The 27,326-nt window shown below is 43.9% G+C and overlaps 1 protein-coding gene across 1 annotated transcript; it reads right to left on the bottom strand.

Annotated features, from left to right (window-relative positions):
• Window positions 1-2,659: 2,659 nt before the first annotated feature.
• LOC101017675 (class E basic helix-loop-helix protein 40) lies at window positions 2,660-8,349 on the bottom strand. Its single transcript, XM_003894158.4, has 5 exons — window positions 7,972-8,349; window positions 7,739-7,808; window positions 7,370-7,477; window positions 6,347-6,470; window positions 2,660-5,020 (listed from the first exon to the last, which is right to left on the bottom strand). Exons 1-5 carry the CDS (start codon window positions 8,049-8,051, stop codon window positions 4,164-4,166), a joined length of 1,239 nt encoding a protein of 412 aa, XP_003894207.1. The 5' UTR covers window positions 8,052-8,349; the 3' UTR covers window positions 2,660-4,163.
• Between the last annotated feature and the right edge of the window lie 18,977 nt (window positions 8,350-27,326).

The raw sequence follows: 27,326 nt of genomic DNA on the forward strand, positions 1-27,326 counted from the left end.
ACTTTTACTACTATTAACTTAATTAGAAGGGCAGTGTAGTTTTATAGTTAAGCAAACTTTGCAGCCAAATTTCCTAGGTTTAAATTACAATTCATCACTGGAGCTGTGTCACTTTAAGCAAATTACTTACCCTTTCTGTGCCTACAGTTCATTAACTGTATACTAATTTACCTATTTCATGGACTTGCTGTGATAATTAAGTTATTGTATGTAGAGCACTTTGCAGAGTGCCTAGCAAATAGTAAATGCTACAAACACATTTGCTGTAATTTTTATTAGTAATAAATATCCATATTTGTATTATTATAGTCGTTAACAACTCGACTCTGTGAAAGCCTTCTCCTTGGATCCAATTAGGAGATCTACAGACCAACAGATCCACCATCCTACAAAACGTTTAGCCCCCTCAGAAGCTGTGTGACCCTGGGCTAGTTACTTCTCCTCTCTGAGCCTGCTTTTATTTATCTACAAAATGTGAATTGTAATAGTACCCATAATGATACTTCTAGGTTGTTTGACGTGCATTAGTGAGCGATGACCCGTGGGAAGTTTCTAGCTTCTAGTTAATTAAGCCCTGGTCCCCGTGCTCTGCCTAAATCCAGCTCCCTACCCCACCCAGCCCTCCCTCCCTCTCCTGACGGGGAGCGCTCGAGTTCCCTCCTGCTGGGCGCGAGGGAAGGGGGGGCGTCCTGCGCCCGCTGCCAGGCCCTATTTCTGGGGGCCGAGCGATCCCGAGGCCTTGCCAAGCTTCCCCGGGGATCAGGTTTCTGCTGACGCGGTGCCAGGCACGTCTGCTTCCAGGAACCGGCAGCCGCTTTTAGCCGCGGGCCGCACATGAAAGGGCTGCAGTCGGAAACGTGACGTTGTGTCAACAGGCGAGGCAGGTCAGCGCTGGGTGAGACCATCCCGGCAGGCCCGGCGGATCACGCCCTGTCTGAAGGCGGCCAGATCCCCAGCCTCCGCTCCCCTGCCTCCTGCCACCTCTTCTTGGCCCCGGAGCCAGCGCTTCGCCCCCTGAAACTCACACACCCCGCTTTTTAAACAGAAGTCCTCTTTGTCCGCAGTGGGCATTAGGCTGGGGTGCACGCCCCTCCCCCGCACCTCCCTCTGAGCGCACTTGGATGCCGCTAAAACTGGGCTAGAGGAAAGGTTAAGGGCGAACTGGAAGCAGAAAATGAAGTGGAGGGACAGCTGCAACTTTAGGGGCTAATGACAGGGGCAGGTTCCCATAGGGGGATTCTGGGTTGACTGCGTGGAACCCTCAAATATCTTTTTTTAGTTCAGGTTGCTCCAACCACTTCCTCCTTTCCCCATTGCTACTCCTCCCGCAGTGGCCTAGGAAAAAGAGAGGGTCATGCAAAAAGAGTTTGGTCTTGATTTCAACCCCCGGCTGTATCACCAGGATAAGTTTGATTTGTTGGGCTTTTTCCAAAAAAGTCTAGCTAGAGAGGTCTGGCAACTCATGGAGCAATTGAGGTGTTTCACAGGCATGAGACCTGGAAGCCCAGGCGCTGAGCTGGGAGAAAGGGTGGCACACAGAATTTGCCATCTGCCTGCTACAGGACTTGCGGGAAGGGCTCGGAATTCTTCTTTTATCGAGTCAAAAGCAGGCGTGGAGAGGGAGGTGATAGACCACCAGCTATCGATGCCAGGTTTCCAACTCCTGGTCCCGGCTCCTTGCACAACAGCCTGTGTGGCCTGGGGACAGTTATGTGCATTCCGTATGCATCTAGCACAAGCAGAAAATGCTCACTTTCACCTGCGGGCCCGTGAGGAGACAGGGAAGGTGACATGTGAAGCAGTCTTCATGGTCAGCTGGAGCCTCTGCCTGACTGAGAAATCCCTAGGGGCAGCTTCCCCGCTGTGCTCCACACAACCAGGGGGTTCTGGCAGCTTTGAGATCTGGAGCCTGTTGAGTCAGGCGCTGGCCATCAGGAAACATCACGATACCCCTGAGAGGGAGTATCCCACAGGAATGTTGCAAATCAAGGCAAAGGAGAGAGGCAAAAATACACGACTGGGTCATTTCCCACCTTTCCCATGGAATTTTTTTTTTTTTTTTTTTTTTCAATAAGAGCACTTGTCTAAGGAACACCCAATATTCATTCACGCACAAACACACCGGAGAGGAAGTCCAGGAAGGATGTAGAAAATAATTATGGAATGTTGCCTCCAGCAGGAATAAGACAGGATATGGCAAATCCATTAGACCTTCATAGATTTGAAAAAGCTAGACTGCTTTGGCAAAGAGGTGCTATCCCAGCATCAATTAGTATTGCATAATAATCCAGTAAATCTTTTCTCAATGTGCCTCTCCCTCCAGCAGGCTCCCCAGACACTGCAGCCCACGGTATCATACCTTGGTTTTCTGTCAAGTTCCAAGGACCACGATGAAAGCAGGCGGGGGAAAATATGCTTTTTACTTAACTCTGGAGAGGTAGAGGATGATCGTGTACCCCTGGCAAGGGTTAAAAAAAAAAATTAAACCAATATTTACCTGCCAAGTTGACTAAGCTTATTCTGATTGAATACAAAGCACATGAAAAGCTGAATGAAATTACACTGAGATTAACTGGTTTGCTTAAGCCAAGAAGGAAGGACATGGGAGTCAGCCATATCACACCAATTGAGTTATTTAAAAAAAATTCAGGAGACCATCTTTCTCTTCCACAGGAAAAGAATTATTTTATTAAGTATTTTAAAACAACTACTTAACATTTACTCATAGATAAAAATATTTACAATTTTACACCTTCAGGAAGGCTCCAAAATATAAACACTGTACCTCTCCCTAGAGAAAAAAAAAATTATTCTTCTCTTCAAAAACAGGAATACATTCATTTTTTTCTCACTGTGTGAATCAAGTAATTATACAAATAAACATCTGAAACATTTTCCTTTTTTAATATATTTATATAATATATATTTATAACAGCTTTACAAATAAAGGCAACGACTTAATACCGAAATAAAAACAGGAAAAGAAAAAGTTAAAACACGATCAGCAGTCAGGCATAGTGCATTTTGAAAAGCTGCTGCGGGGCTAGCTGGACACATCGGGAAAACAAGTACTCTGGACCAAAAATAAAACTTCTTTGAAGGAGACAGAATCCTTTTTAGCAATAAGGACACTCCATATGCCGTTGGGCAAGAGGAATTAGCCTACAGAAAGGATCTGGCGGTGCCAAGGCTTGGTTAGGCCTTTGAGAAGCTAAGCTTGGTTAAAAGGAGTTTTAGGATGGAACTGAAAACTGAGTCTAGTTCTGTTTGAAGGCAGCAGTTTGTTACTCAGCTTTGTGCACTTTAGGGTGCTCGCTCGGGGTGTCTGTGTCTCTCAGACCTTGGTTTGGATCCCTGAACAGTAAGTACTAATGGTTAGACCTAGAAACAGGTGCCAGAAGCCCAGGGAACTCCTCCCTCCCTCCCTCCTGGGCAGCTCAGCTTGTACAAGGGGGCCACTTTCAGTTCCTTAGTAAGCTAATCACTACGAAAGCCTGAGTAGGGAACTACATTCTCTTTATTCCTCTGAGGCAGGGGTGGGGAGCAGACCTGCAGAAACCTCCCCAAACCACTACCGTGCTATGCCAGTGCCTGCTACCTCACCATGTTAGCAGAAAGCTCGGTCTGACTGCTCTCTCCCCGTCGTCTGGTGAGTCACGTCGACAATAAAGGGAAAAGGGTGGGGTCCTAACAGCTGGTTGGGAGCTGAGCCCTGGAAAGCCCTCTTTTGAAAGTACCTTCTGCTCAAAGCCACAGACCCAGCTCCCAAACTGAAGAGTGACTCACAGACCAAGACTTTGAAGCTTTTGAAAATCCAGCTGATGTGTATCAAAGGGGGCTATTCTCTGGGTGGGGAAAAGCCCAGAAGTCTGCTACAATCCCCCCAAGTCTCCTGATGTCAAGCAATCCTTAGTGACTTCCCTATGCCAAAAGAAGCTTTAAAGTCCTAGACCAACAGGCAGGCACACATGTGCACGCACGCGCACATACACACATACATACACACACACACACACACACACACACCCCCTGAATCTTCTCTCCATGCCTCAGATTATCTCAGTATACACAATGCAACAATCTTGCAGCATTCACAAAAACTTTTTTGTTGTTTTTTAGGAAGTAGGGAGGAAGGAAAGCAAAGCAGCAGGATCCCCTAGAGTTTAGTCTTTGGTTTCTAAGTTTAAAGGGGGGATCGGCTTCAGGGCTTGGAGCAAGACAGAAGAGTCGACGGACGGATGAGCTGGCAAGGGAGAAGGGAGTCTCTGGGGCATAAGCAAGGGAGCCGAGATCTTGTCTGGGTTCATGAAGCTAGAGAGGGCTGCGGCAGAGGCGTTGAGGCCTGGGTATAGCACTGGCACCGAGGTGGGATACCAGCACTTCTCCAGCATGGGCAGGTAGGCAGTCGCTGAAGGTGGGATCAGGTAGAAGGGCAGGCAGAAAGGAGGCTGGTGTGGGTGTGGGCCCAGGAACGGGGAGCTGATCAGGTCACTGCTAGTGAAATGGCCTTCATCATCCGAAAGCTGCATCCGGTTCTTTTTTGTGGGGGGTTCTTCGGATTCTTGCTTAATTGCGCCGATCCTTTCTCCCATGGTGAACCTGCGTCCGTGGTCGCTTTTGAAGCACGGCTGGTCACTGCGCAAGTCGCCCTTCTCCGATTCTCCTCCGTAGCCACTGTCTGTGTCCGTGTCGCTGCCACTCTGCTCCCCACTTGAGTGAGCGAAAGTCCGCTGGATGACTGGCACGCAGTTTTTCCCAGGACCTTCCGAGCCTTTGGCCGGAGAGCTGGGTTTTTCCTTGAAGTCCATCACTTTGGGAGCTGGGTCTGATGGCTTCCTGGAGGTACCACCCTGCAGCAGCTCTGAGACCACCCGGTGGAGGTGGGTGACAAGCTGCGAAGACTTCAGGTCCCGAGTGTTCTCGTGCTTGGCCAGGTACTGAAGCACCTCCCGGGCACAAGTCTGGAAACCTGAGCAGAACATCTCTTGACCTGTTTCAACATTTCTCCCTGACAGCTCACCTAGGGAAACAAAAATCCAAAGGAAAATGTTTCAGAAGGCCCTGTGGTGCACCTGGATACCTATACGCCAAAAAACCAGGTGCTTTCGTTTTTGTTAAAAAAAAAAATCGCATTTACTGATTTGTGTTCCTAACTCCAAAAGTAGTATGCTCAGAGAAGAATTACACTGAAAAGTATAAATAATTAAATTAAAATAATCCATATACTAACACTCAGATAAAATACAATTTTTAATGTTTGCATAATATCCTATCATGGAAATGGACCATAATTAATAGAGATGAGCTGCTTCCCCTCTTTTGGAATATACATATAGGTGGTTTGTGAGTTTTCCATGTAAGTGAAGCAGCAAAGAACATTCTGATGTATTCATAAACCTGAGTCAATGCATACAACATTGCACCGTGGCAAAATGGGCAGACGCCAGATAGTTATAAAATGAGGAAAAGATTGAAGCAACAATAATCACCTAAAGTAAACTTATTTTCAATGACTTGTAAAAGTTGCAGTCATGCTGTGATCTTTAATTAGGCTCTCTATTTCTATATCTTTTCCACATATTCTATCCATGATCCTCAAGACATTAGGTATGACCATCTTCCTATTTTTAATGAGGAAACTGGCAGAAGCATTTGCTGGGTTTTTGCAATTTTCATCATACGAGCCTTGGAGAGGAAGGCAGAGAATGAAATGAGGGAGTGGGTAGAATAATTCTCCCCAGTCAGTACAGTATTATTTGGAAGAAGTGAGACTAGAAGGTTAGGTGACTCCGATTATCTGGAAGTCTGTTGAAACGAATGATGAAACTTCAGTGGTTTCGCTAGATTGTGCAATTCACCAAGATACCTAGTGGCTATTCAGGGAACCACATGAAATGCAGGAAAAACTCCTGCTGTATCCTGCCAGGATCACACCACACACCAAGTGACAAGGAAGCAAAGAAACAGGAAAACACTGGGGCATACCCACGATTTCTTCTCCAATGAAAGAGGGCTAAGAAGACCAACTGTAAAACACCCACAAGGCAAATTATAGGTGCCTTGGCATTTTAAAAGGGAGTAGGGAAATCTCCCAGAACCCAGAGACTCTCAAGCTAAAATGCCACAGGAATATCTTATCATTTCACTAATACGTATTCATGCCAGGTGGCACACTGCATTTCAAATGAAAAGTCTGACCTTTTAGGAAAGATAAAACTGCATCTCCCCCAATGAAGGTGCATAAGCAATTTGTTGCAGTAATGTTTATTCCATCAGATGTTGAGCCCACAGGCTCTCTATTTGTGCTCAAACTCTTAAAGAGAGGAGAGCCAGAATCAGCACTCACCAGCTTGTAAACCGCTCTGCAGGGCAATGATTTTCTGCTGCTGCTGATCAATTAGGTTTGTTAGTGCTTTCACATGCTTCAAGGTAAGTTCAAGAACCACTGCTTTTTCCAAGTGACCCAAAGTCTAGAAGGAAAAGAGCCTTAGTCAGCGGTGAGGTCAAAGAAGTCCCACCTTTGGGACATTTCTTAGCAAAGAGAAATGTCTCTAAAAGAAAAAAAAAAGTGGATAGTCTTTCTTCGTTGGCTGTTCTAACACACACATATATAAAATATATATGATTAAATAATTTAAAAAAGGGTGCCATCTCTCTTTGGAGGCATTTTGGAAGCTGCAACTACCTCAGGAAAACGCTTTGACAGATAAATTTCTCCAGCAGCCTCTGCTGACCTTAACTCAGGGGAATCCAGAGATAACATTTTTCTGCAGGGGTGTCAACTCAGAGAGGGACCTCTATTATGTCTGGCAGCCAATAGGCTTTCCCTACTTCTTTCCTTACACCCTTTCAGAACTTCCAGCTCATTCAGGCTTTTTTGTTCCTCCCGAAATACTTTTTTTTTTTTTTCCATTTCCCCAACCAAAGGCTGCCAAGTAGCTGAGGGCTACTGTCAAGAAAGGACAGGCCGTAAAAATCACACACCAAAGCAAGTCCACTTATTTAACAACAACAAAAAAGGTGGGGGGAGTGGTGGAGGGAAAGGGGTAAATGTGTGTGTTGCTTGGCGTGTTCCTTTAAGTTAGAAAAACTAGGGAATCCTGAAAATCACCAGAAGTTAAACTCTTGAAAAGGAAGGCCAGTTGGTGTTGGAGCCAACTTGGAGAGGTCCAAGCGGTTCTCGCCTCATTTGCATGAGTCAGCCAGAAAACGCCAGGACTGTGGAGGAGGACCCCACCACAGAGCCACCCGCCAGCTCTGATCCGCCCGTCTGGTCTGCAGTTCCCCGCGGAACCTGCAGGCGGCGAGTGACCCCCGCCCGCCCTCTGGGCAAAGGACTGGGTTGGAAAGGGGCCAGCTTCTCACTTACTGTAAGTTTGAGATGTTCTGGTAGGAGATCCTTCAGCTGGGCGATGCACTCGTTAATCCGGTCACGTCTCTTTTTCTCGATGAGCCGGTGCGGCAATTTGTAGGTCTCCTGCAAGAAGCACGGGGAGGCGGTGGGCGCTTGGGGAAGGAGGTGAGAAGCCTATCCTCCCAGCCCCGCAGCACGAGTCCGGCAGAGGAGCAGAATAGCACCCAGAACCATCATCTGCCCCTTCTTTTCCAAGTCACTCAGAAGAGGCACCGAGCCCACACCCTGCATCCCCTCGCCAACCTCAAAGCGAGAAAACTTTTCTTGGAAACTCAGCGCGCGCGAGGGGCTGAGCGCAGGGTCCCCAGGGGTGCACTTGCTTACCTTGCTGTCCTCGCTCCGCTTTATTCCCCGTCTTGACTTGTACACTTGGTACATGTGGGCAAAATCCATCCTGCAGGAAGAGAGACCAGGAAGGGTCGTGACTGCTTGCGCACGGCTGCAGGCGTTCTGCCGGGCAAGAACCCCCCGCTGCGCCCGGAGCTGCTCCAAGTTGAGAGTGGCGCATAACATGGGGCTGGAGTTGAGGCTTGAAGGGCCAAGGAGTGCCAACTTACCCTGGTAGGTCTCCGTGCTCCAGTCCCGGTGCTTTGGGCAGGCAGGCGGGGGGTGGTTGCGCGCTGGGGATCCGCTCCATGGTGCGGCGAGCCGGGGCCACTGCGCGCTCCTGTCTGCTCTAGCGGAGCGTCTGGATGAGGACTGTCCTGGAGCGGGCTTCGGGGGTCTCTCCGCAGATGTTCCTCTGAGTCTGAGCTCTTTGAAATCCCCTGGGCTGCTGGAATCTTCGGCTTTGAGATGCAGCTTCAGTTGGGGGCGTGCATGGCCCGGTGTCCCCGCGGCCTCTGGCTCCAACTCAGCGCACAGACTGGCGGTGTGTGCTCCCTGCGCGGTCTGCGCCGTGCGAGCCAAGTGAATGAGAAGTGGGGCGGGCGGGGAGGCGGGAGGGAGCGGGTGGGGGGGGGGGCGGTGGGGGGGGAGGGGGGGGGGGGGTGGGGGCACAAGCCGAGGAGTAATGGAGAGGCTGCGGGCTGGGTTAAATGGGAGCGAGTGGGTGGGTTGGAGCTACGTGTTCTACCCTGTGACTCCAGGCACGTCTGGCCACTGCCGGGGAGGGAAGGAGCGACCTGCCCGCCCTCCCCCGGCTTCATCACATGAGTCTCACGTGTTGGACAACGCTCCGGCGGCTGCTAGGGAGCCCCCACCCTCAGCCCCGGCCCCCAGGTGTCTGCGGCTGCGGCCGCCTTTCCCCGAAGAGGGGGTGGCAGCGCAACCTGGGTCCTGCCCAGTTGGGTGGGGGGCGCGGAAGCTGGAAGGGACGGGGGTGCTGGGGGAGGGGGAGAGTTGGTAACGTGGGCGAACCTGCCCCAGGGAAATGAAGTAAGTTCCCGTCTCCTGGGAGGGAACGGGGGAGGACGGATCCGCCCGCGTCTGACTCAAGCCGGGAGAGGAATATCCCCTTGCTAGCTCCAGCCCAGCCCTCTTCCTCCTCCCCCGCCCGGCCCGCTTGGAGGAACCGGCGCGCAGCGGAGGGAGTCGCCCGGCCCCCCAGCCTTCCCCAGAGGCTGGGGTTTCTTTCCGTCCTGGCTTCCCTGCCCCCACTGCTCACCCTCGCGTCCAGGAATTGCCCGCCTTGGGGAGGGACCGAGGGGCGGGGCGGATGTCACCCCATGGGAAGCGGGCAGACAGCCAAGCGCAGGGGCAGCTGAGGCTGCCGCCGAGCACGCCGCGCGCACCTGACCGAGGAGGGTGTGAGCCGAGGGCCCCTCGCTCCCCAGGAGCTCCGCTCCCGGGCACAGCCTGCGGGCAGGCGGGCACCTGGTTGCGCAGCCCCCTGGGTGCCCCAGTGTCACCCCCTTCCTCCCGGCCAGTCAAGCACAGAAAGATACCGGGCACGGTGCCCGGTGTTCCCTCCCTCCTCTGCCCCCTCCAGAGCAGAGGCGCCCGGGTCGCCTCCCCTCCGGCTGCAGCGTTACACAACCGCGGCGGCGGCGCCTGCCCTGCAGCAGCGCAGGGCGTGACGCTTCACGTGGCCGGGGCTCAGGTCGCAGCGCCGCGGACCGCGAGCCCCTCTGCGTTGACCCAGGGACTGAGACCCCGGGGACGTGGTGTGCCAACCCGGATCGGCCCTCTCCCTGCCTGTTGAGAACTTCGGCGGCGCTGTTTGCGGTCTGCACCCAGGGCAGGAGGGATGAGAGAGACAAGAAATAAAACCGCCTGTTACACAGTGAAATCTTAGCAATCATGCAGTCGACACATATTTGTTGAGCCCCCTACTCTGTGCTAGGCGCTGTGCTTGTTGATGAATCCGACACGGATCCTGCCCTTGAACTTACAGAACCTCTAGGAAGAGGATAAATTGAGCAATAAAGGAAAGGCAGCCCTGGGAAAATTGTATCGAGGCCACTGGCTGACAGAGGGAAAAAAAAATGAGAACTTGTGTTGCTTTGTGTTTTTAATTTAATTCAATTCTAACCAAGATGCCTAGGTAGAGAAGCGGGGGAGAAGCTAACCCAAAGTCCCGAGCCAGGGGCGGAAAGACCTCCTCCAACGGCCCCAGATCTCTGCAATCTCACTTAGGCTGCCGGAGGGCCCCACCCACCTCCCCCGGAAAAGTCCGGGCTCTGTGACCTTCTCACTCAGCCTGGAGCAGGGAAAACAGCTGAAACTCCAATCCCGCGTTGTGAGCAGCGCTGATACAGTCAGAGGAGGGAGCCAGTGGAAACTCATGACTAAAATAAGGCCTGGCTGGGGATTTCACTGACCTCTGCGCTCCCCTGCCCTGCAAGTTCGGGGAGTTGAGAGATGACTGTAAGCCTTTCCCACTGCGCTTTGGGTCAGTCACCGCGCTGCTGAGTGACCTGGCAGTGGGAAGGATTGAAAAAAAAAATGGGGTCACTGCTGAGACTGGGTGAAGAGTAGCCTCGGGTGCAGTTAGGGAGTCAGTCTTAACTGGCAGTGTCCTTGACGACCTAGAGAACTGGCATTCACAAGTTGACCAAACTGGGAGTGTATTTCCTTCAGGTCGCCTTGGAGAGCTCCCACTTCCTGTTTATATTTCACAAGCGTCAAACTCATTAGCAAGTGTGAGAAATGCCTCCTTTTCTAACTGCTAACTGGCATGACCTCACTTCGGGGCTCAGAGATCCCTCCCTGCCAGAATGTACTTTTGCTGGCCAAAGGCAGGAACCGGAGTCCGCCCTGGAAACGTGCTTTCAATCTTGGGCGACCTGCTTCATTGTGTGACTTTAATAAGGATGAAGAGTTGTCATGACTGCGTCAAAACCACGGTTCCACTAGGAAATAAACACTGGGAGAGGAAAGGACACACACCCCCTTCCGCTGACACCCCTCACCCGATGGCAGGAGTGAGCCCAAACCCTGCAGCTTCCATGGCTCATGGCTCATGACAATATCATTCTTAAAATTCTTTGAGTTTATCAACACATTTTGCCCCTACCTGCCCTACAACTGTAAATAACATGTATGCATTTCCTACTTTTTATTTGTTCCAAATGTATTCTCAAGCTTCAAGAACTGTTCACATCCTACCAGAGTTCCACCGTATCCGGATTAAAAAAAAAAAAAAAATCTGTTGTTCTCTCCATAGCTTATGGCTTTTAAAAAATAGCAATTTGAACAAACAATTCCTACCTGGCATGTATCTTTCCATCCTGGAGAATGTTACTATTTCAGTCTGTCATCTTTTGTAGATATTGAAAACCTTTCATATGTCAATTTCTTTGCTCTTCACCACCACCTTATAGGCAGGTACTAGTATTAGCTCAATTCATTTAACACATATTTATTGTTATTCAATGCCAGACACTGAAATAGAGCCTAGGGATGTATAACATATTCTGTTTGGAAAACTGAGGTTCAAGGAGGCTAAATAACCTGCCCCAGGTTATATAGTCTGGGATTCAGTCTGAGACAAGCCCCCGGGTTTGTTGGACTCCAAAGCTTGTGCTCTTAATCACTATACTTATGGTTGCCTGGTAGGGTTGTTTGGGTTGTGCACCGCTCAACTCCAGGGGGAGCTACTCACATTGCAGTCTGTGTGAGAGCACCCTCTGGAGTAGTGCAGTGTGGCACTGAGCAGCTGCACTGACTGGGTAATCCTGCCATTTTGTAGCCATCCCTGCTGTTTTGTCTCAGAATTCTAAGTGGGGAAAGAACATAATTTTGTATAAGAGAAAGATGGGATCTTTCTTTTCTTTCCTATTGGGACTCAGCTTCTTGGTGGCCTTACACTGTGTGCTGAATGAGTCTATACTCTTACTATGTATAGTAACTCCTGGGCCCTTCCTGTGTAAGAATTTAGAGCTCCAAGCTCCCCTATTCATCCCCACAACTTGCTTGCTCAGATACCACTTTTTACCTGCTTATGAAACCTCAAAAATTTTTATCTCAACTCACAGTAAGAAATGCATTTTACATCATGTCTCAGTACACACACGTGTGTCTTTACACACATCTTAAGTATATTTAAGCATAGGGCAGCCAAGGCTTGGTTGGGCCATAGCAGTAAGTGACCACTACCCTCTCTCCTATACTCCCGAGTAACCATTGCTCTCTTAAAAAAGAAAAAAAAAAAAAAAATTAAGCCACTTAGAAAGAAGTCAATCAGGCCGAGTGTGGTGGCTCATGCCTGTCATCCCAGAACTTTGGGAGGCCAAGGCGGGCGGATCATCTGAGGTCAGGAGTTCGAGACCAGCCTGGCCAACAGGGTGAAACCCGAGTTTACTAAAAATACCATAAATTAGCCAGACACAGTGGCGGGCGCCTGCAGTCCCAGCTACTCAGGAGGCTGAGACAGGAGAATTGCTTGAACCCAGGAGGCGGAGGTTGTGGTGAGTGAGCGGAGATCACACCATTGCACTCCAGCCTGGGCAACAAGAGCAAAACTCCGTCTCAAAAAAAAAAAAAAAAAAAAATCCAATGCATTTCAGACAAAAATTTCACAGAACAATATTTCACTCTTATTACATGCATTCTGATATTTTCTAGTTTAGTCTCATCTGTTTTATTAAAAGAAAAATATTCACGTCTTGACTTACTAAGTTGATCTCACCACCCGCCAATGGATCATGACCTGAAATTTAAAAATTTGCCTCCAGGGCACAGTGGCTCACGCCTGTAATCCTAGCACTTTGGGAGGCCAAGTCAGGTGGATCATGAGATCAGGAGTTCAAGACCAGCCTAGCAAATATGGTAAAGCCCCATCTCTACTAAAAAAATTAAAAAATTAGCTGGGCATGGTGGTGCACGCCTGTAGTCCCAGCTACTCGGGAGACTAAGGCAGGAGAATCACTTGAACCCAGCAGGCAAAGGTTGCAGTGAGGCGAGATCACGCCACTGTACTCCAGCCTGGGTGACAGGGTGAGACTCCATCTCAAAATAAATAAAAGATAAAAACTTGCCTTACTCTAGAGACAGTGTTGTATTTTTGGCTTGGCCCCACCAGAAACAGATCAGTGGCATCTACACACTTGAAGATCTTCCAAATCACTTATAAAAGTGTTAAATAAAATTGCTGATCCTGTTTGGACTTAATGGTATAGAGGTCTCCATTCAGGAAAATATCTGTTAATTCCTACCTTTGTTCCCTATTTATAATTACCCTTCTCATTTTCTGCTCTTTTAAAAAATAACGGCGTTTAATTCTTTAATTGAGAGGTAAACATAAAATACAGAACTTAAATGTTTGGTGCATGATTTTTGGTAAATGTACAACCTGTGTAGCCACTGCCCCACACAAGATACAGAACATTTTTTATCACCCCAGAAAGTTTCTTTATATCTTTTTCCAATCAATCCCCCAACCCCCACAATTACTTTCTGATTTCTATCACTATAGATTAACTTTGTCCACTATGGAGATTCACATAAATGAATGTACTCTTCAGAGTAAAGTTTCTGTCAATATGGTTTTGAGATCCTGCCATATTGTCACGTGTATTAGAATTTTGTCCTTTTTTTAATTGCTGAGTGGATTTCATTGTACACAGATAGCACAGTTTATCTAGTTCCGTGTTAATGGATATTCAGGTTGCTTCCAGTATGGGGCTGTTATGAATGAAGCTGCTATCAACATTCATGTACAAGTTTTTTTGTGAACGTATGTTCTCATTTTTGTTGGATACATATTAGGAGTGGAATTCTTGGGTCACAGATTAAGTATATGTGAACTTTATTATAAATTGCCAAACAGATCTCCAAAGAGGTGTTACCATTTTACAATACCACCAACAGTGTATGAGAATTCCAGGGGCTCCACATCCTCACTAACATTTAGGGTAGACAGATTTTTAAATTTTAGCCATTCTAATGGGTATGAAATAATATTTTATTGTCATTTTAATTTGCATTTCCCTGATAACTAATGAAGTTGAGCACTTTTTCATATGCTTATTGGCCATTGGCATATCTTATTTTCTGAAGTATTTGTCCACATCTTTTACTTAGTTTTTAAATTGAATTACTTGCCTTTATAATTGTATATAGAAATACAATCCAATTTTCTATATTGACCTTGTATCCTGCAACCTTGCCATTATATTGTTGACTTTTAGGAGTTCCTTATATATTCGAATTACAAGAGCTTTGTCAAAACATGATTTTATTAATGATGTCCTTTATGAGTAGAATTTTTAGTTTTGATAGAGTCCAGTTTATCAGTATTTTCTTTTACAGCTTGTGTGTGGGTCTTTAGCAAAAAAATTTTGCATGACTCAAGTCAGAAAGATATTATATTTTTCTCTGGAAACTTTATAGATAAGATTTTTGTACTGAGGTCTGTGATCTGTCTCGAAATAATTTTTTGTTTATGGAGTGAAAGAAGAGTCAAGATTCAGTTTTATGTTCCAGCAACGCTTAACGAGACTTTCCCTTCCCAATCGGATTGACTTCACCACTATGTTGAAAATCAATCAACCATATGCATGTGGTTCTATTTATATACTTTCTGTTTTGTTCCATTGGTCTGTTTGTCTAGGTTTCAACAATACCACACTTTCTTGATACTGGAGCTTTACAGAAATCTTGAAATTGGATGGTGTAAATCTTCCAACTTTGTTCTTTTTAAAGATTGTCTTGGCCGGGCACAGTGGCTCACGCCTGTAATGCCAGCTTTTTGGGAGGCTGAGGTGGGCAGATCACATGAGGTCAGGAGTTTGAGACCAGCCTGGCCAACATAGTAAAACCCAGTCTCTACTAAACATACAAAAATTAGTTGGTCATGGTGGTGGGCACCTGTAATCCCAGCTACTCAGGAGGCTAAGGCAGGAGAATCACTTGAATCCAGGAGGTGGAGGCTGCAGTGAGCCAAGATCGCGGCCACTGCACTCCAGCATGAGCAAGACCATATCAAAAAAATATATATATATATTGTTTTGGCTATTTTAGGTTCTTTGCATTACCATATAACTTTTAGATTGAGTTTTTTCTTTCTTCAAAGAAGCCTGCTAGGATTTCTATGGGAATTGCATCATATCTAGAGATCAACTTAGGAAAAATGAACATTTAAACAATATTATGCCTTCTTATCTATGAATATGGTATAGCTTTCCATTTTTTTTATGTCATCATCATTTCTTTCAGCAATATTTGTAGTTTTCTGTGGAGAGGTCTTACACATCTTTTGTTAGATCTGTTCATATTTGAGTTTTTTAAATATGTCTGTAAATTTTAAAACATTTCCCAATTGTTTATTGAGTGTATATAGAAATGCAGTCAATTTTTGGATCTATAACCTTGCTAAATTCATTTATTAGTTTGAGTAGTATTTTTAATAGGGTTCTTCACACACACAAACATGTTGCTTGTGAATAATGACAGCTTTACTTCTTTTCTGATCTTTTAAATTTTTTTTTGCCTTAATACTTTATCAGGATAATGCTGGTCTTATAAAACAAGTTGAGAAGTATTACTTCTTTTCTGAAGGAGCTTGTGTAGGATTGGTACTATTTCTTCCTTAAATGGAAAAGCCACCTGAGCCTGAAGTTTTCTTTGGGGGAAAGGTTTTTTACTATGAATATAATTTTATTAACAGATATTAGGCTATTTAGTTTTTAATTTCTTCTTTCGTTTGGTCATTTGTGTTTTTTAAGACATTTGTCTATTTCACTTAAATTTGCCAATATATTCGTATAAAGTTTTATCAGTTTCAATGTTTATAGTCAGTAGTGATAAACCTCTTTTCACTCCTTTTAAAACTTTTTGTTAATTTATGTATTTTTCTTGATTATCTTGCTAAGGGGCCTATCAATTTTATTAAACTTTACAAAGATCTAAACTTTGATATTATTGATTTTCTCTATTGTTTGTTCATCTTATATTTCATTTTCTCTTTTATTTTTTTCCTTTTTTTCTACTTATTTTGGATTTAATTTGCTTTACTTTCTCTGGTTTCTTGTGATGCAAGGTAATGTGATTTTAAACCTTTTTCTTGTTACTTTTATTTATTTATTCTTTATTAGACTTTAAGTTCTAGGGTACATATGCACAATGTGCAGGTTTCTTACATATGTATGCATGTGCCATGTTGGTGTGCTGCACCCATTAACTCGTCATTTACATTAGGTATTTCTCCTAATGCTATCCCTCCCCCCTCCCCCCACCGCATGACAGGCCCTGGTGTGTGATGTTCCCCACCCTGTGTCCAAGTGTTCTCATTGTTCAATTCCCACCTATGAGTGAGAACATGCGGTGTTTGGTTTTCTGTCCTTGCAACAGTTTGCTCAGAATGATGGTTACCAGCTTCATCCATGTCCCTACAAAGGACATTACCTCATCCTTTTTTATGGCTGCATAGTATTCCATGGTGTGTATGTGCCACATTTTCTTAATCCAGTCTATCATTGATGGACATTTGGGTTAGTTCCAAGTCTTTGCTATTGTGAATAGTGCCACAATAAACATATGTGTGCATGTGTCTTTATAGTAGCATGACTTACAAACCTTTGGGTATATACCCAGTAATGGGATGGCTGCGTCAAATGGTATTTCTAGTTCTAGATCCTTGAGTAATCGCCACCCTGTCTTCCACAATGGTTGAACTAGTTTACAGTCCCACCAACAGTGTAAAAGTGTTTCTATTTCTCCACATCCTCTCTAGCACCTGTCATTTCCTGACTTTTTAACGATCACCATTCTGACTGGTGTGCGATAGTATTTCATTGTGGTTTTGATTTGCATTTCTCTGATGGCCAGTGATGTGAGCATTTTCTCATGTGTCTGTTGGCTGAATAAATGTCTCCTTTTGAGAAGTGTCTGTTCATATCCTTTGACCACTTTTTGATAGGATTGTTTGATTTTTTTTCTTGTAAATTTGTGTAAGTTCTTTGTATATTCTGGATATTAGCCCTTTGTCAGATGGGTAGATTGCAAAAATTTTCTCCCATTCTGTAGGTTGCCTGTTCATTCTGATGGTAGTTTCTTTTGCTGTGCAGAAGCTCTTTAGTTTAATTAGATCCCATTTGTCAATTTTAGCTTTTGTGGCCATTGCTTTTGGTGTTTTAGTCATGAAGTCATTGCCCATGCCTATGTCCTGAATGGTATTGCCTAGGTTTTCTTCTAGGGTTTTTATGGTTTTAGGTCTAACATTTATGTCTTTAATCCATCTTGAATTAATTTTTGTATAAGGTGTAAGGAAGGGATCCAGTTTCAACTTTCCACATATGGCTAACCAGTTTTCCCAGCACCATTTATTAAATAGTGAATCCCTTCCCCATTTCTTGTTTTTGTCAAGTTTGCAAAGATCAGATGGTTGTAGATGTATGGTATTATTTCTGAGGGCTCTGTTCTGTTCCACTGGTCTATATCACTGTTTTGGTACCAGTACCATGCTGTTCTGGTTACTGTAGCCTTCTAGTATAGTTTGAAGTCAGGTAGCGTGATGCCTTCAGCTTTGTTCTTTTTGCTTAGGATTGTCTTGGCAATGTGGGCTCTCTTTTGGTTCCATATGAACTTTAAAGTAGTTTTTTCCAATTCTGTGAAGAAAGTCATTGGTAGCTTAATGGGGATGGCATTGAATCTATAAATTACTTTGGACAGTATGGCCATTTTCAGGATATTGATTCCTCGTATCCATAGGCATGGAATGTTCTTCCATTTGTTTGTGTCCTCTTTTATTTCGTTGAACTATGGTTTGTAGTTCTCCTTGAAGAGGTCCTTCATATCCCTTGTAAGTTGGATTCCTAGGTATTTTATTCTCTTTGAAGCAATCGTGAATGGGAGTTCACTCATGATTTGGCTCTCCATTTGTCTGTTATTGGTGTATAGGAATGCTTGTGATTTTTGCACATTGGTTTTGTATCTGAGACTTTGCTGAAGTTGCTTATCAGCTTAAGGAGATTTTGGGCTGAGACAATGGGGTTTTCTAAATATACAATCATGTCATCTGCAAACAGGGACAATTTGACTTCCTCTTTTCCTAATTGAATACCCTTTATTTCTTTCTCCTGCCTGTTTGCCCTGGCCAGAGCTTCCAACACTATGTTGAATAGGAGTGGTGAGAGAGGGCATTCCTGTCTTGTGCCAGTTTTCAAAGGGAATTTTTCCAGTTTTTGCCCATTCAGTATGATATAGGCTGTGGGTTTGTCATAAATAGCTCTTATTATTTTGAGATATGTCCCATCAATACCTAGTTTATTGAGAGTTTTTAACCTGAAGGGCTGCTGAATTTTGTTGAAGGCCTTTTCTGCATCTATTGAGATAATCATGTGGTTTTTGTCTTTGGTTCTGTTTATATGATGGATTACATATATTATTATATGATGGATATTGTGTATGTTGAACCAGGCTTGCATCCCGGGGATGAAGCCAACTTGATCATGGTGGATAAGCTTTTTGATATGCTGCTGGATTTGGTTTGCCAGTATTTTATTGAGGATTTTTGCATCAATGTTCATCAGGGATATTGGTCTAAAATTCTCTTTTTTTGTTGTGTCTTTACCAGGCTTTGGTATCAGGATAATGCTGGCCTCATAAAATTAGTTAGGGAGGATTCCCTCTTTTTCTATTGTTTGGAATAGTTTCAGAAGGAATGGTACCAGCTCCTCTTTGTACCTCTGGTAGAATTCAGCTGTGAATCCATCTGGTCCTGGACTTTTTTTTGGTTTGTAGGCTATTAATTATTGCCTCAATTTCAGAGCCTGTTATTGGTCTATTCAGGGATTCAACTTCTTCCTGGTTTAGTCTTGGGAGGGTGTATGTGTCCAAGAATTTATCAATTTCTTCTAGATTTTCTAGTTGATTTGCATAGAGGTATTTATGGTATTCTCTGATGGTAGTTTGTATTTCCGTGGGATCAGTGATGATATCCCCTTTATCCTTTTTTATTGCATCTATTTGATTCTTCTCTCTTTTCTTTTTTATTAGTCTTGCTAGCGGTCTATCTGTTTCATTGATCTTTTCAAAAAACCAGCTCCTGGATTCATTGATTTTTTGAAGGGTTTTTTGAAGGATTTTTAGAATTTTCAGCTTTTCTGCTCTGGTTTCTCCCCATCTTTGTGGTTTTATCTACCTTTGGTCTTTGATGAAGGTGTCCTACAGATGGGGTTTTGGTGTGGATGTCCTTTTTGTTGACGTTAATGCTATTCCTTTCTGTTTGTTAGTTTTCCTTCTAACAGTCAGGTCCCTCAGCTGCAGTTCTGTTGGATTTTGCTAGAGGTCCACTCTCGACCCTGTTTGCCTGGGTATCAGCAATGAAGGCTGCAGAACAGCAAATATTGCAGAATAGAACATGTTGCTGCCTACTCCTTCCTCTGGATGCTTTGTCTCAGAGCGGCATCCAGCTGTATGAGGTATCAGTCTGCCCCTACTAGGAGGTGTCTCCTAGTTAGGCTACTCGGGGGTCAGGGACCCACTTGAGGAAGCAGGCTGTCTGTTCTCAGATCTCAAACTGTGTGCTGGGAGAACCACTACTCTCTTCAAAGCTGTCAGACAGGTATGTTTAAGTCTGCAGAAGTTTCTGCTGCCTTTTGCTCAACTATGCCCTGCCCCTAGAGGTGGAATCTACAGAGGTAGGCAGACCTCCTTGAGCTGCCGTGGGCTCCACCCGCTTTGTTTACCTAGTCAAGCCTCACCAATGGCAGACGCCCCTCCCCCAGCCTCGCTGCCACCTCGCAGTTCGATCTCGGACTGCTGTGCTAGCAGTAAGCAAGGCTCTGTGGGCATGGGACCCACCGAGCCAGGTGCAGGATATAATCGGGTGTGCCATTTGCTATGACTGTTAGAAAAGTGCAGTGTTAGGGCAGGAGTGTCCCAATTTTCCAGGTACTGTCTGTCTCAGCTTCCCTTGGCTAGGAAAGGGAATTCCCTGACCCCTTGAACTTCCCGGGTGAGGTGATGACCTGCCCTGCTTCAGCTCACACTCTGTGGGCTGCACACACTGTGCAACAAGTCCCAGTGAGATGAATCCAGTACCTCAGTTGGAAATGCAGGAATCGCCCGTCTTCTGCATCACTCAGGCTGGGAGCTATAAACTGGAGCTCTTCCTATTCAGCCATCTTGGAACCAGTCCCCATTACTTACTTTTAATAAGGCGTTTAAAACTAAAATTTTTCATTGAGCACTGCTTTCATAGCATACCACAATGTTTGGAATTTTTTTTTTTTTTTTTTTATCTTTTAGGTCAAAATATATTCTAATGTTTTTTGTAATCTTTCATTGATTTATAATTTATTTAGAAGAGTGTTGCTTAATTTCCAAATATTTATGAATTTTCCAGGTAACTTTTTTCTTTTTCTTTTAAAATAATTATAGACTGGGTGCTGTGGCTCATGCCTGTAATCCCAGCACTTTGGAGGCCAAGGTGGACAGATCGCTTGAGGCCAGGAGTTTGAGACCAGGCAGGGCAATATGGTGAAATATTGTTACTAAAAAAATAAAAATAAATTAGCCAGGTGTGGCAGCACGCACCTATAGTCTTGGCTACTCAGGACATTGAGATGAGAGGATCACTTGAGCCCAGGAGGCAGAGGTTGCAGTGAGCCAAGATCATGCAACTGCACTCCAGCCTGGGTGACAGAGCTAGACCCTGTCTCAAATAATAATAATAATAAAATCACAAGAAATTACAAACATAATACAGAGAATTTCCACGTATCTTCACTCAGTTTCACCCAATGGTATAGTTTTGACTATAATACAATATCAAAACGAGGAAATTGACATTGGTGCAATGCACAGACATATATTCGTATTTCATCAGTTTTACATGCATTCACTTATATGTAGGTGTATATATAGTTCTATGCAATTTTATCACAAGTGCAGACTAGTGTAATCACCACCACAATCAAGATGCAAAACTGTTCTATCACAGTAAAATTCCCTCATACTACCCCTCCATAGTCATACCCATTCCCTTCTTCTCACCTGTCCCACAGCCCTAGCAACCAATCTATTCTCCATCTCTGTAATTTTATCATTTCAAGAGTGTTATATAGACCAGGCATGGTGGCTCATTCCTATAATCTCAGCACTTTGGGAGGTCAAGGTAGGAGGATCACCTGAAGCCAGGAGTTTGACAGCAGGCTGGGCAACATACAGACCCTATCTCTATATTAAAAAATTAAACATAAATATTAAAAAATTTAAGAATAATGTTATATAAATAGAATCACATCATATATAACCTTTGAGATGGACTTTGTTTCACTCAGTGTAATTATCTTGAGATTTATCCAAGTGGTTTTGTGTATCAGTAGTTTCTCTTTTATCATTGAGTAGTATTCCATGATATGGATGTACCATAATTTGTTTACTTATTCACCCACTGAAGACATTTGAATTGTTCCAGTTTTGGGCTACTACGAACAAACCTGCTATGAAAATTTATGTACACATTTTTGTGTGCATATAAATTTTCCTTTCTCTGAGATGAATGCCCAGGAATGCAATTACTAGATCATTTTGTAATGGAGATTTTTTTAAGACACTGATAAAGTATTTGCCAGCATAGCTGTACCATTTTGTATTTCCAATTGCAATGCATGAGAGATCTAGTTTCTCTGCATCCCTACTAGCATTTTGTATTGTCATTATTTTTAATTGTAGATGTTTAAATAGGTATGTAGTGCCAGGTATCTTTTAATTATTGATTTCTAATTTATTACTATTTGGTCAGAAGATACACTCTATTAGATTTTAACTTTTTGTTTTTGTTGTTCAGACAGGGTCTCACTCTGTTGCCCAGGCTGAGTGCAGTGGTACAATTATGACCTCAGACTTCCAAGTAGCTGAGACTACAGGCATGTGCCACTGTGCCCAGATAATTTTGGTATTTTTTATAGAGATGGCATCTTGTTATATTCCTCAGGCTGGTCTCGAACTCCTGGACTCAAGCAGTCCTCCTGCTTCAGCCTCCCAAAGTGCTGGGATTACAGATGTGAGCTACCACGCCCAGCCAGATTTTAATTTTTAACAGTTATTAAAACGTCTTTCATTGCCCAGTATATAGTCCATCTTAATGAATGTTTTATGTGGGTTCAAATACAAACAAATGCATATTCTACATTTGTTTGGTATAATATTTTATAAAATCAATTGAGTCAAGTTGGTTGACAGTGTTGCTCAAATATAATGTATCTCTATTGGTTTTTTGTCTATTCATCCTATCAATTACTGAGACAAGAGTGTTAAAAATCATTCCAATTATGATTGTAGATTTGTCCATTTCTTTCTTTTCTTTTCTGTTTTTCTTTTTCTTTTTCTTTTTCTTTTCTTTTTTTTTTTTTGAGATGGGATCTCACTCTGTCACCCAGCCTGGGGTGCAGTGGCGCAATCATAGCTCACCATAACTTCAAACTCCTAGGCGTAAGCAATCTTCCCACCTCAGCCTCCCAGGTAGTTGGTACTACAGGCATGTACCACTATTCACAGCTAATTGGTTTTTTTTAATGTTTTGTAGAGACAGAGTCTCACTGTTTTGCACAGGCTGGTCTTGAACTCCTAGCCTCAAGTGGGATTCTCCCACCGCAGCCTCCGAAGGTACTGGGATTAGAGTGTGAGCCACCACACCCAGCCAATTTGTCCATTTCTGTCAAATTTTATTTTTGCATTTTGGACCTCTTTTTTTTTTTTTTTTTTTTTTGAGATGGAGTTTTGCTCTTGTTGCCCAGGCTGGAGTACAATGGCACAATCTTGGTTCATGGCAACCTCCACCTCCCGGGTTCAAGCGATTCTCCTGCCTCAGCCTCCTGAGTAGCTGGGATTACAGGCATGCGCCACCACACCCGGCTAATTTTGTATTTGTAGTAGAGACAGGTTTTCTCCATGTTGGTCAGGCCAGTCTCCAACTCCCGACCTCAGGTGACCCACCCACCTCAGCATCTCAAAGTGCTGGGATTACAGGTGTGAGCCACTGACCCAGCTGGAACTCCATTCTTAACTGCATACACACTTAGTATTGACAGATCCTCTTGATGAATTTTTCTTTTATCATTAATACTTTTCCTCTTTATCTCTAGTAATATAATTATTCTGAAGCCCATCTTAATATTAATATAACTATACTTGCTTTTTTATACTTAATGTCTGTGTGGCATATTTTTTTCTACCCTTGTGCTTTCAAACTATGTCTTTTTATATTGTAGTTATTTTCTTCTGTTTTTTATAGACAGGTTCTTACTCTGTTGCCCAGGCTGGAGTGCAGTGGTGAGATCACAGCTCACAGTAACCTTGAACTCCTGTGCTCAAGTAATCCTCCTGCCTCAGCCTCACAAGTTGCTGGGACTTCAGGCATGTCTCACCACACCTTGCTAAGTTTTAAATTTTTGTAGAAATGGGGTCTTCCTGTGTTGCCCAGGATGGTCCCCAACTCCTGGCCTCAAGCAGTTCTCCTGCCTTGGCCTCAAAGTGCTGGAATTACAGGCATGAGCCACTGTACCTAGCCTTAAACTATGTCCTTATAATTTTGTATTTGTCAAGAGCATATTGTTGGATCTTGCTTTTATATCAGTCTGATAATCTCTGCCATTTAAGTGTTTAATATGTTTATATTTGATATAATTATTATCTGAGTTAATTCTCCCATATTGGTATGATTTTCTACTTATCCCTTTTATTCTTTGTTTCTGCTTCTACTTCCTTGCCTCATTTTTTGTATACTGCATTCTTTTTAATTAATTTTTCTTTGAAATGGGGTCGTGCTATGTTGCCCAGGCTGGTCTTGAACTTCTGGCCTCAAGTGATACTCCCATGTCAGCCTCCCAAAGTCTGGGATTGCAGGCATGAGCCACTGTGCCCAGCCCATATTGCATTTTTATTTTTATTTATGTATTTTTTTTGAGGTGGTGTCTCATTCTGTTGCCTAGGCTGGAGTGCAGTGGCACGGTCTCTGCTCAATGCAACCTCTGCCTCCTGGTTTCAAGCAATTCACATGCCTTAGCCTCCCCAGTAGCTGGGATTACAGGTGTGTGCCACCATACCCAGCTAATTTTTCCTATCTGTTGTAGAGATGGAGTTTCACTGTGTTGGCCAGGCTGGTCTCAAACTCCTGGCCACAAGTGATCCACCCACCTCAGCCTCCCAAAGTGCCAGGATTACAGGCATGAGTCACAACACCTGGCCCTATATTGCATTTTTTAATCATTCCATTTTATCTCTTGTTTTTAGCTATATTTCTTGATAGTATATTTTTAGTGGCTGTTCTAAAGCAATGGTTCTTAAACTTTCCGTACATTAGGAATACCTAGTGCTTTTATTAAAACATAGATTTTTGGGTCATACTCCTAGAGCTCCTTATTTAGTAGGTCTGTGATATTGCTCAAAAATATGCATTTTTAGTAAGTTTTCAGATGATGCTGGTGATATATGTCTGGGAACTACATTTTGAGAACCACTGTTCTAGAAATTATTCTCTGCCTTTACCTTCAAATAGTATACTAAAAAAAAATTATTATGCAACTTCACAAATAGTGCAAGAACTTTACAACAGTATAATTCTATTTCTTCCCCTACCAACCTTTTGTGCTCTTATTATCTGACATTTTACTCTTTATTCCCAAATATGTAATAAACCTCACAATATATTGGTTTTTTTGCTTTAAACAATCAGTTATCTTTTCAAATATTATATGCACACACACACATAAATAGAGAGATATATAAATATTTCTTTGTAAAAGATCTTTAACATCGTTTTTTGTTTTGTTTGTTTGTTTTTTTGTTTGTTTTTTGAGACAGAGTTTAGCTCTTGTTGTCCAGGCTGGAGTGCAATGGCGTGATCTCAGCTCACCACAACCTCTGCCTCCCAGGTTCAAGCAGTTCTCCTGCCTCAGCCTCCCGAGTAACTGGGATTACAGGCACGTGCCACCATGCCCGGCTAATTTTTATATTTTTAGTAGAGACGGGGTTTCTTCATGTTGGTCAGGCTGGTCTCAAAATCCCGACCTCAGGTGATCCATCTGCCTCAGCCTCCCAAAGTGCTGAGATTACAGGCACGAGCCACTGCACCTGGCCTTTTTTTTTGAGATGGAATCTGTCTGTCACCCAGGCTGGAGTGCATGATCTCCACTCACTGCAAACTCCACCTCCTGGGTTTAAGCCATTCTCATGCCTCAGCCTCCTGGGTAGCTGGGATTACAGGTGCACACCACCATGCCCAGCTGATTTTTATATTTTTAGTAGAGATGAGGTTTCACCATGTTGGCCAGGCTGGTCTCTAAGTCCTGACCTCAAGTGATTCACCTGCCTTGGCCTCCCAAAATACTGGGATTACAGGCATGAGCCACCATACCTGGCTCTATCCATTTTTTAAAACCCTTTCTAGGAGTCTTAAATTCTTCCTACAGATCTGGGTTTCCTGCTGCTATCTTTTCTGTTCAGTCTGAAAAACTTACGTCAGCTTTTCTTGTAGCATGGGTCCACTGGAGATGAATCTTCCCAATTCTTACCTGTCTGAAAATGACTTTATTTCACTTTTTTTTTCTTTTTTTAAGACAGAGTCTCGCTTTGTTGCCCAGGCTGGAGTGCAGTGACATGGTCTCCCTCACTGCAACCTCCGCCTACCAGGTTCAAGCGATTCTCCTGCCTCAGCCTCCCGAGTAGCTGGGATTACAGGTGCCTGCCACCACGCCCAGCTAATTTTTTGTATTTTTAGTAGAGATGGGGTTTCACCATGTTGGCCAGGCTGGTCTCAAACCCCTGATCTTGTGATCTGCCCGCCTCAGCCTCCCAAAGTGCTGGGATTACAGGTGTGAGCCACCATGCCTGGCCTTCGCCTTCATTTTTAAAGTATGTTTTCACTGTGTATAGAATTCTAGTTTCACAGTGTTTTTCTTTTAGCGCTTTAAAGATATTCTATTGTCTTCTGGCCTCCATTGATTCTAGTGAAAAGTCATCTGTTATTGCTATCATTATTCCCTTATATTTATGTCTTTTTCCTCCTTTGATTGCTTTTGAGATTTACCACTTACCACTGCTTTTCAGCAGTTTGGCTATGATTTGTTTAGGTGCTGCTTTTTCCATATTTATTCTCCTTGTGGGTGTGTTAAGGTTCTTGGTTCTCCTCCCACCCCCAACCCTCCCCTGACACACAACATGGATGTAGAACTTCTTGATTCTATGAGTTGATATCTTTAATCAATTTTGGTAAGTCTTGACCAATAAAGCTTTAATGATTTCTTCTGCCATGCTGTCCCTGTTCTCTTATTTTTGGGATTCCATTTGCACATATGTTGGGTTGTTTGAAATTAACCCAAATACTGTCAGATGCTCAGTTTCCTCTGCTGTTGAGTCTGCTACTAAGCTGCTACTAATGAATTTATTTTTGATATTGTGTTTTTCATTTTTAGCATTTCCATATGGTTCTTTTTTTCTAGTTTCCACCACTTTTTTGAAATTCCCCATCTCTTCGTGAATGTTGTCCTCTTTTCCATGAGGTCCTTTAACATTTTTATATTATAGATGTTTTTTATTTTAATATCTCAGTCTGATAATTTTAACTTTTAAGCTAGCTCTGGATCTGATTCTGTTGATTATTTTCTATCTTAACCATGAGACCTATTTTCTTGCTTTTTCACAGACCTTGAAATTTTTTATTGCACACTGAATACTTTGAAAGAAAAATAGAATGAATATAAAATAAATAATATTTACCTTCAAAAAAAGAAAAGAGCAAGCCCCTTCTGCAAGGAGCTGAGTCTATCTGATCTGTAATTGATCTGGGTCTGGGCATTGTTGTAGCTTTAGTTTAATTCAGTTCACAACTGTTCTCAATGTTTTGAGGGTGGGATTAGGACTTTGTCTTCAGCAGAACTGGGTATTTGAGCACTGGTGAGATTCTTGAGATCGGCCTGTATTTCAAAAGTGAGCTGACAGACTTCAGAACCGTGGGGGACCACAGCCTGCTTTACAGCCCAGCTGATAGCTTTTTTATTTCCCGTTGCCCTTTGCTTCCCTGCATTCTGTACCTCTGGAGAACTCTTTCAGCCCTTTGGCTCCTCACTGGCCCTAGCAACTTCTTAGACTCTATGAAAGCCCAAAATGCCTCAAGGAGTTTCCCCCTAGCCATTGTTTCCTGCCCCCAGCTTTGGTGAACTATTCCCAGCATGATGTGAAGACTCCCGAGAAAGAGGAGGCAGGCAGGTGCAGACTCCCTCTGTGACTGGGGCTCCTCCGCCCACAGGCAGCCATTCCAAGCTTGTTAAAATTGCAGCTGAGTTCTCATCCCTGCTGTTCACAGACTCGTCTTCCTTCTGCCATTCCCCCAGAGGTGACAATGACCATGAGTCTCTCCTCTCATATGTAGAGCTTGTCACTTTCTTGAGTTTGGTTCATTTAGGCTTCTTTGCGCTCTCAGTTCTCTGATGGGTTTTAAAAATCAATGATTGTTTTGAGCTTACCTGTCTTGTTTTGGTTATTAGGGTGGGAATAGTCTCATGTAACCCTGTACATCTGGTAGAAA

Source organism: Papio anubis, unplaced genomic scaffold, assembly GCF_008728515.1.
Source record: "Papio anubis isolate 15944 unplaced genomic scaffold, Panubis1.0 scaffold260, whole genome shotgun sequence".
Taxonomy (NCBI): Eukaryota; Metazoa; Chordata; class Mammalia; order Primates; family Cercopithecidae; genus Papio; species Papio anubis.

Coding starts and splice junctions, on each gene's coding strand:
- LOC101017675 (XM_003894158.4), bottom strand. CDS start 8,051: ATGGAGCGGATCCCCAGCGCGCAACCACCCCCCGCCTGCCTGCCCAAA. Junction 7,478..7,738: donor AGCGGAGCGAGGACAGCAAG/GTAAGCAAGTGC, acceptor TGCTTCTTGCAG/GAGACCTACAAATTGCCGCA. Junction 5,021..6,346: donor GCAGAGCGGTTTACAAGCTG/GTGAGTGCTGAT, acceptor TTGTTTCCCTAG/GTGAGCTGTCAGGGAGAAAT.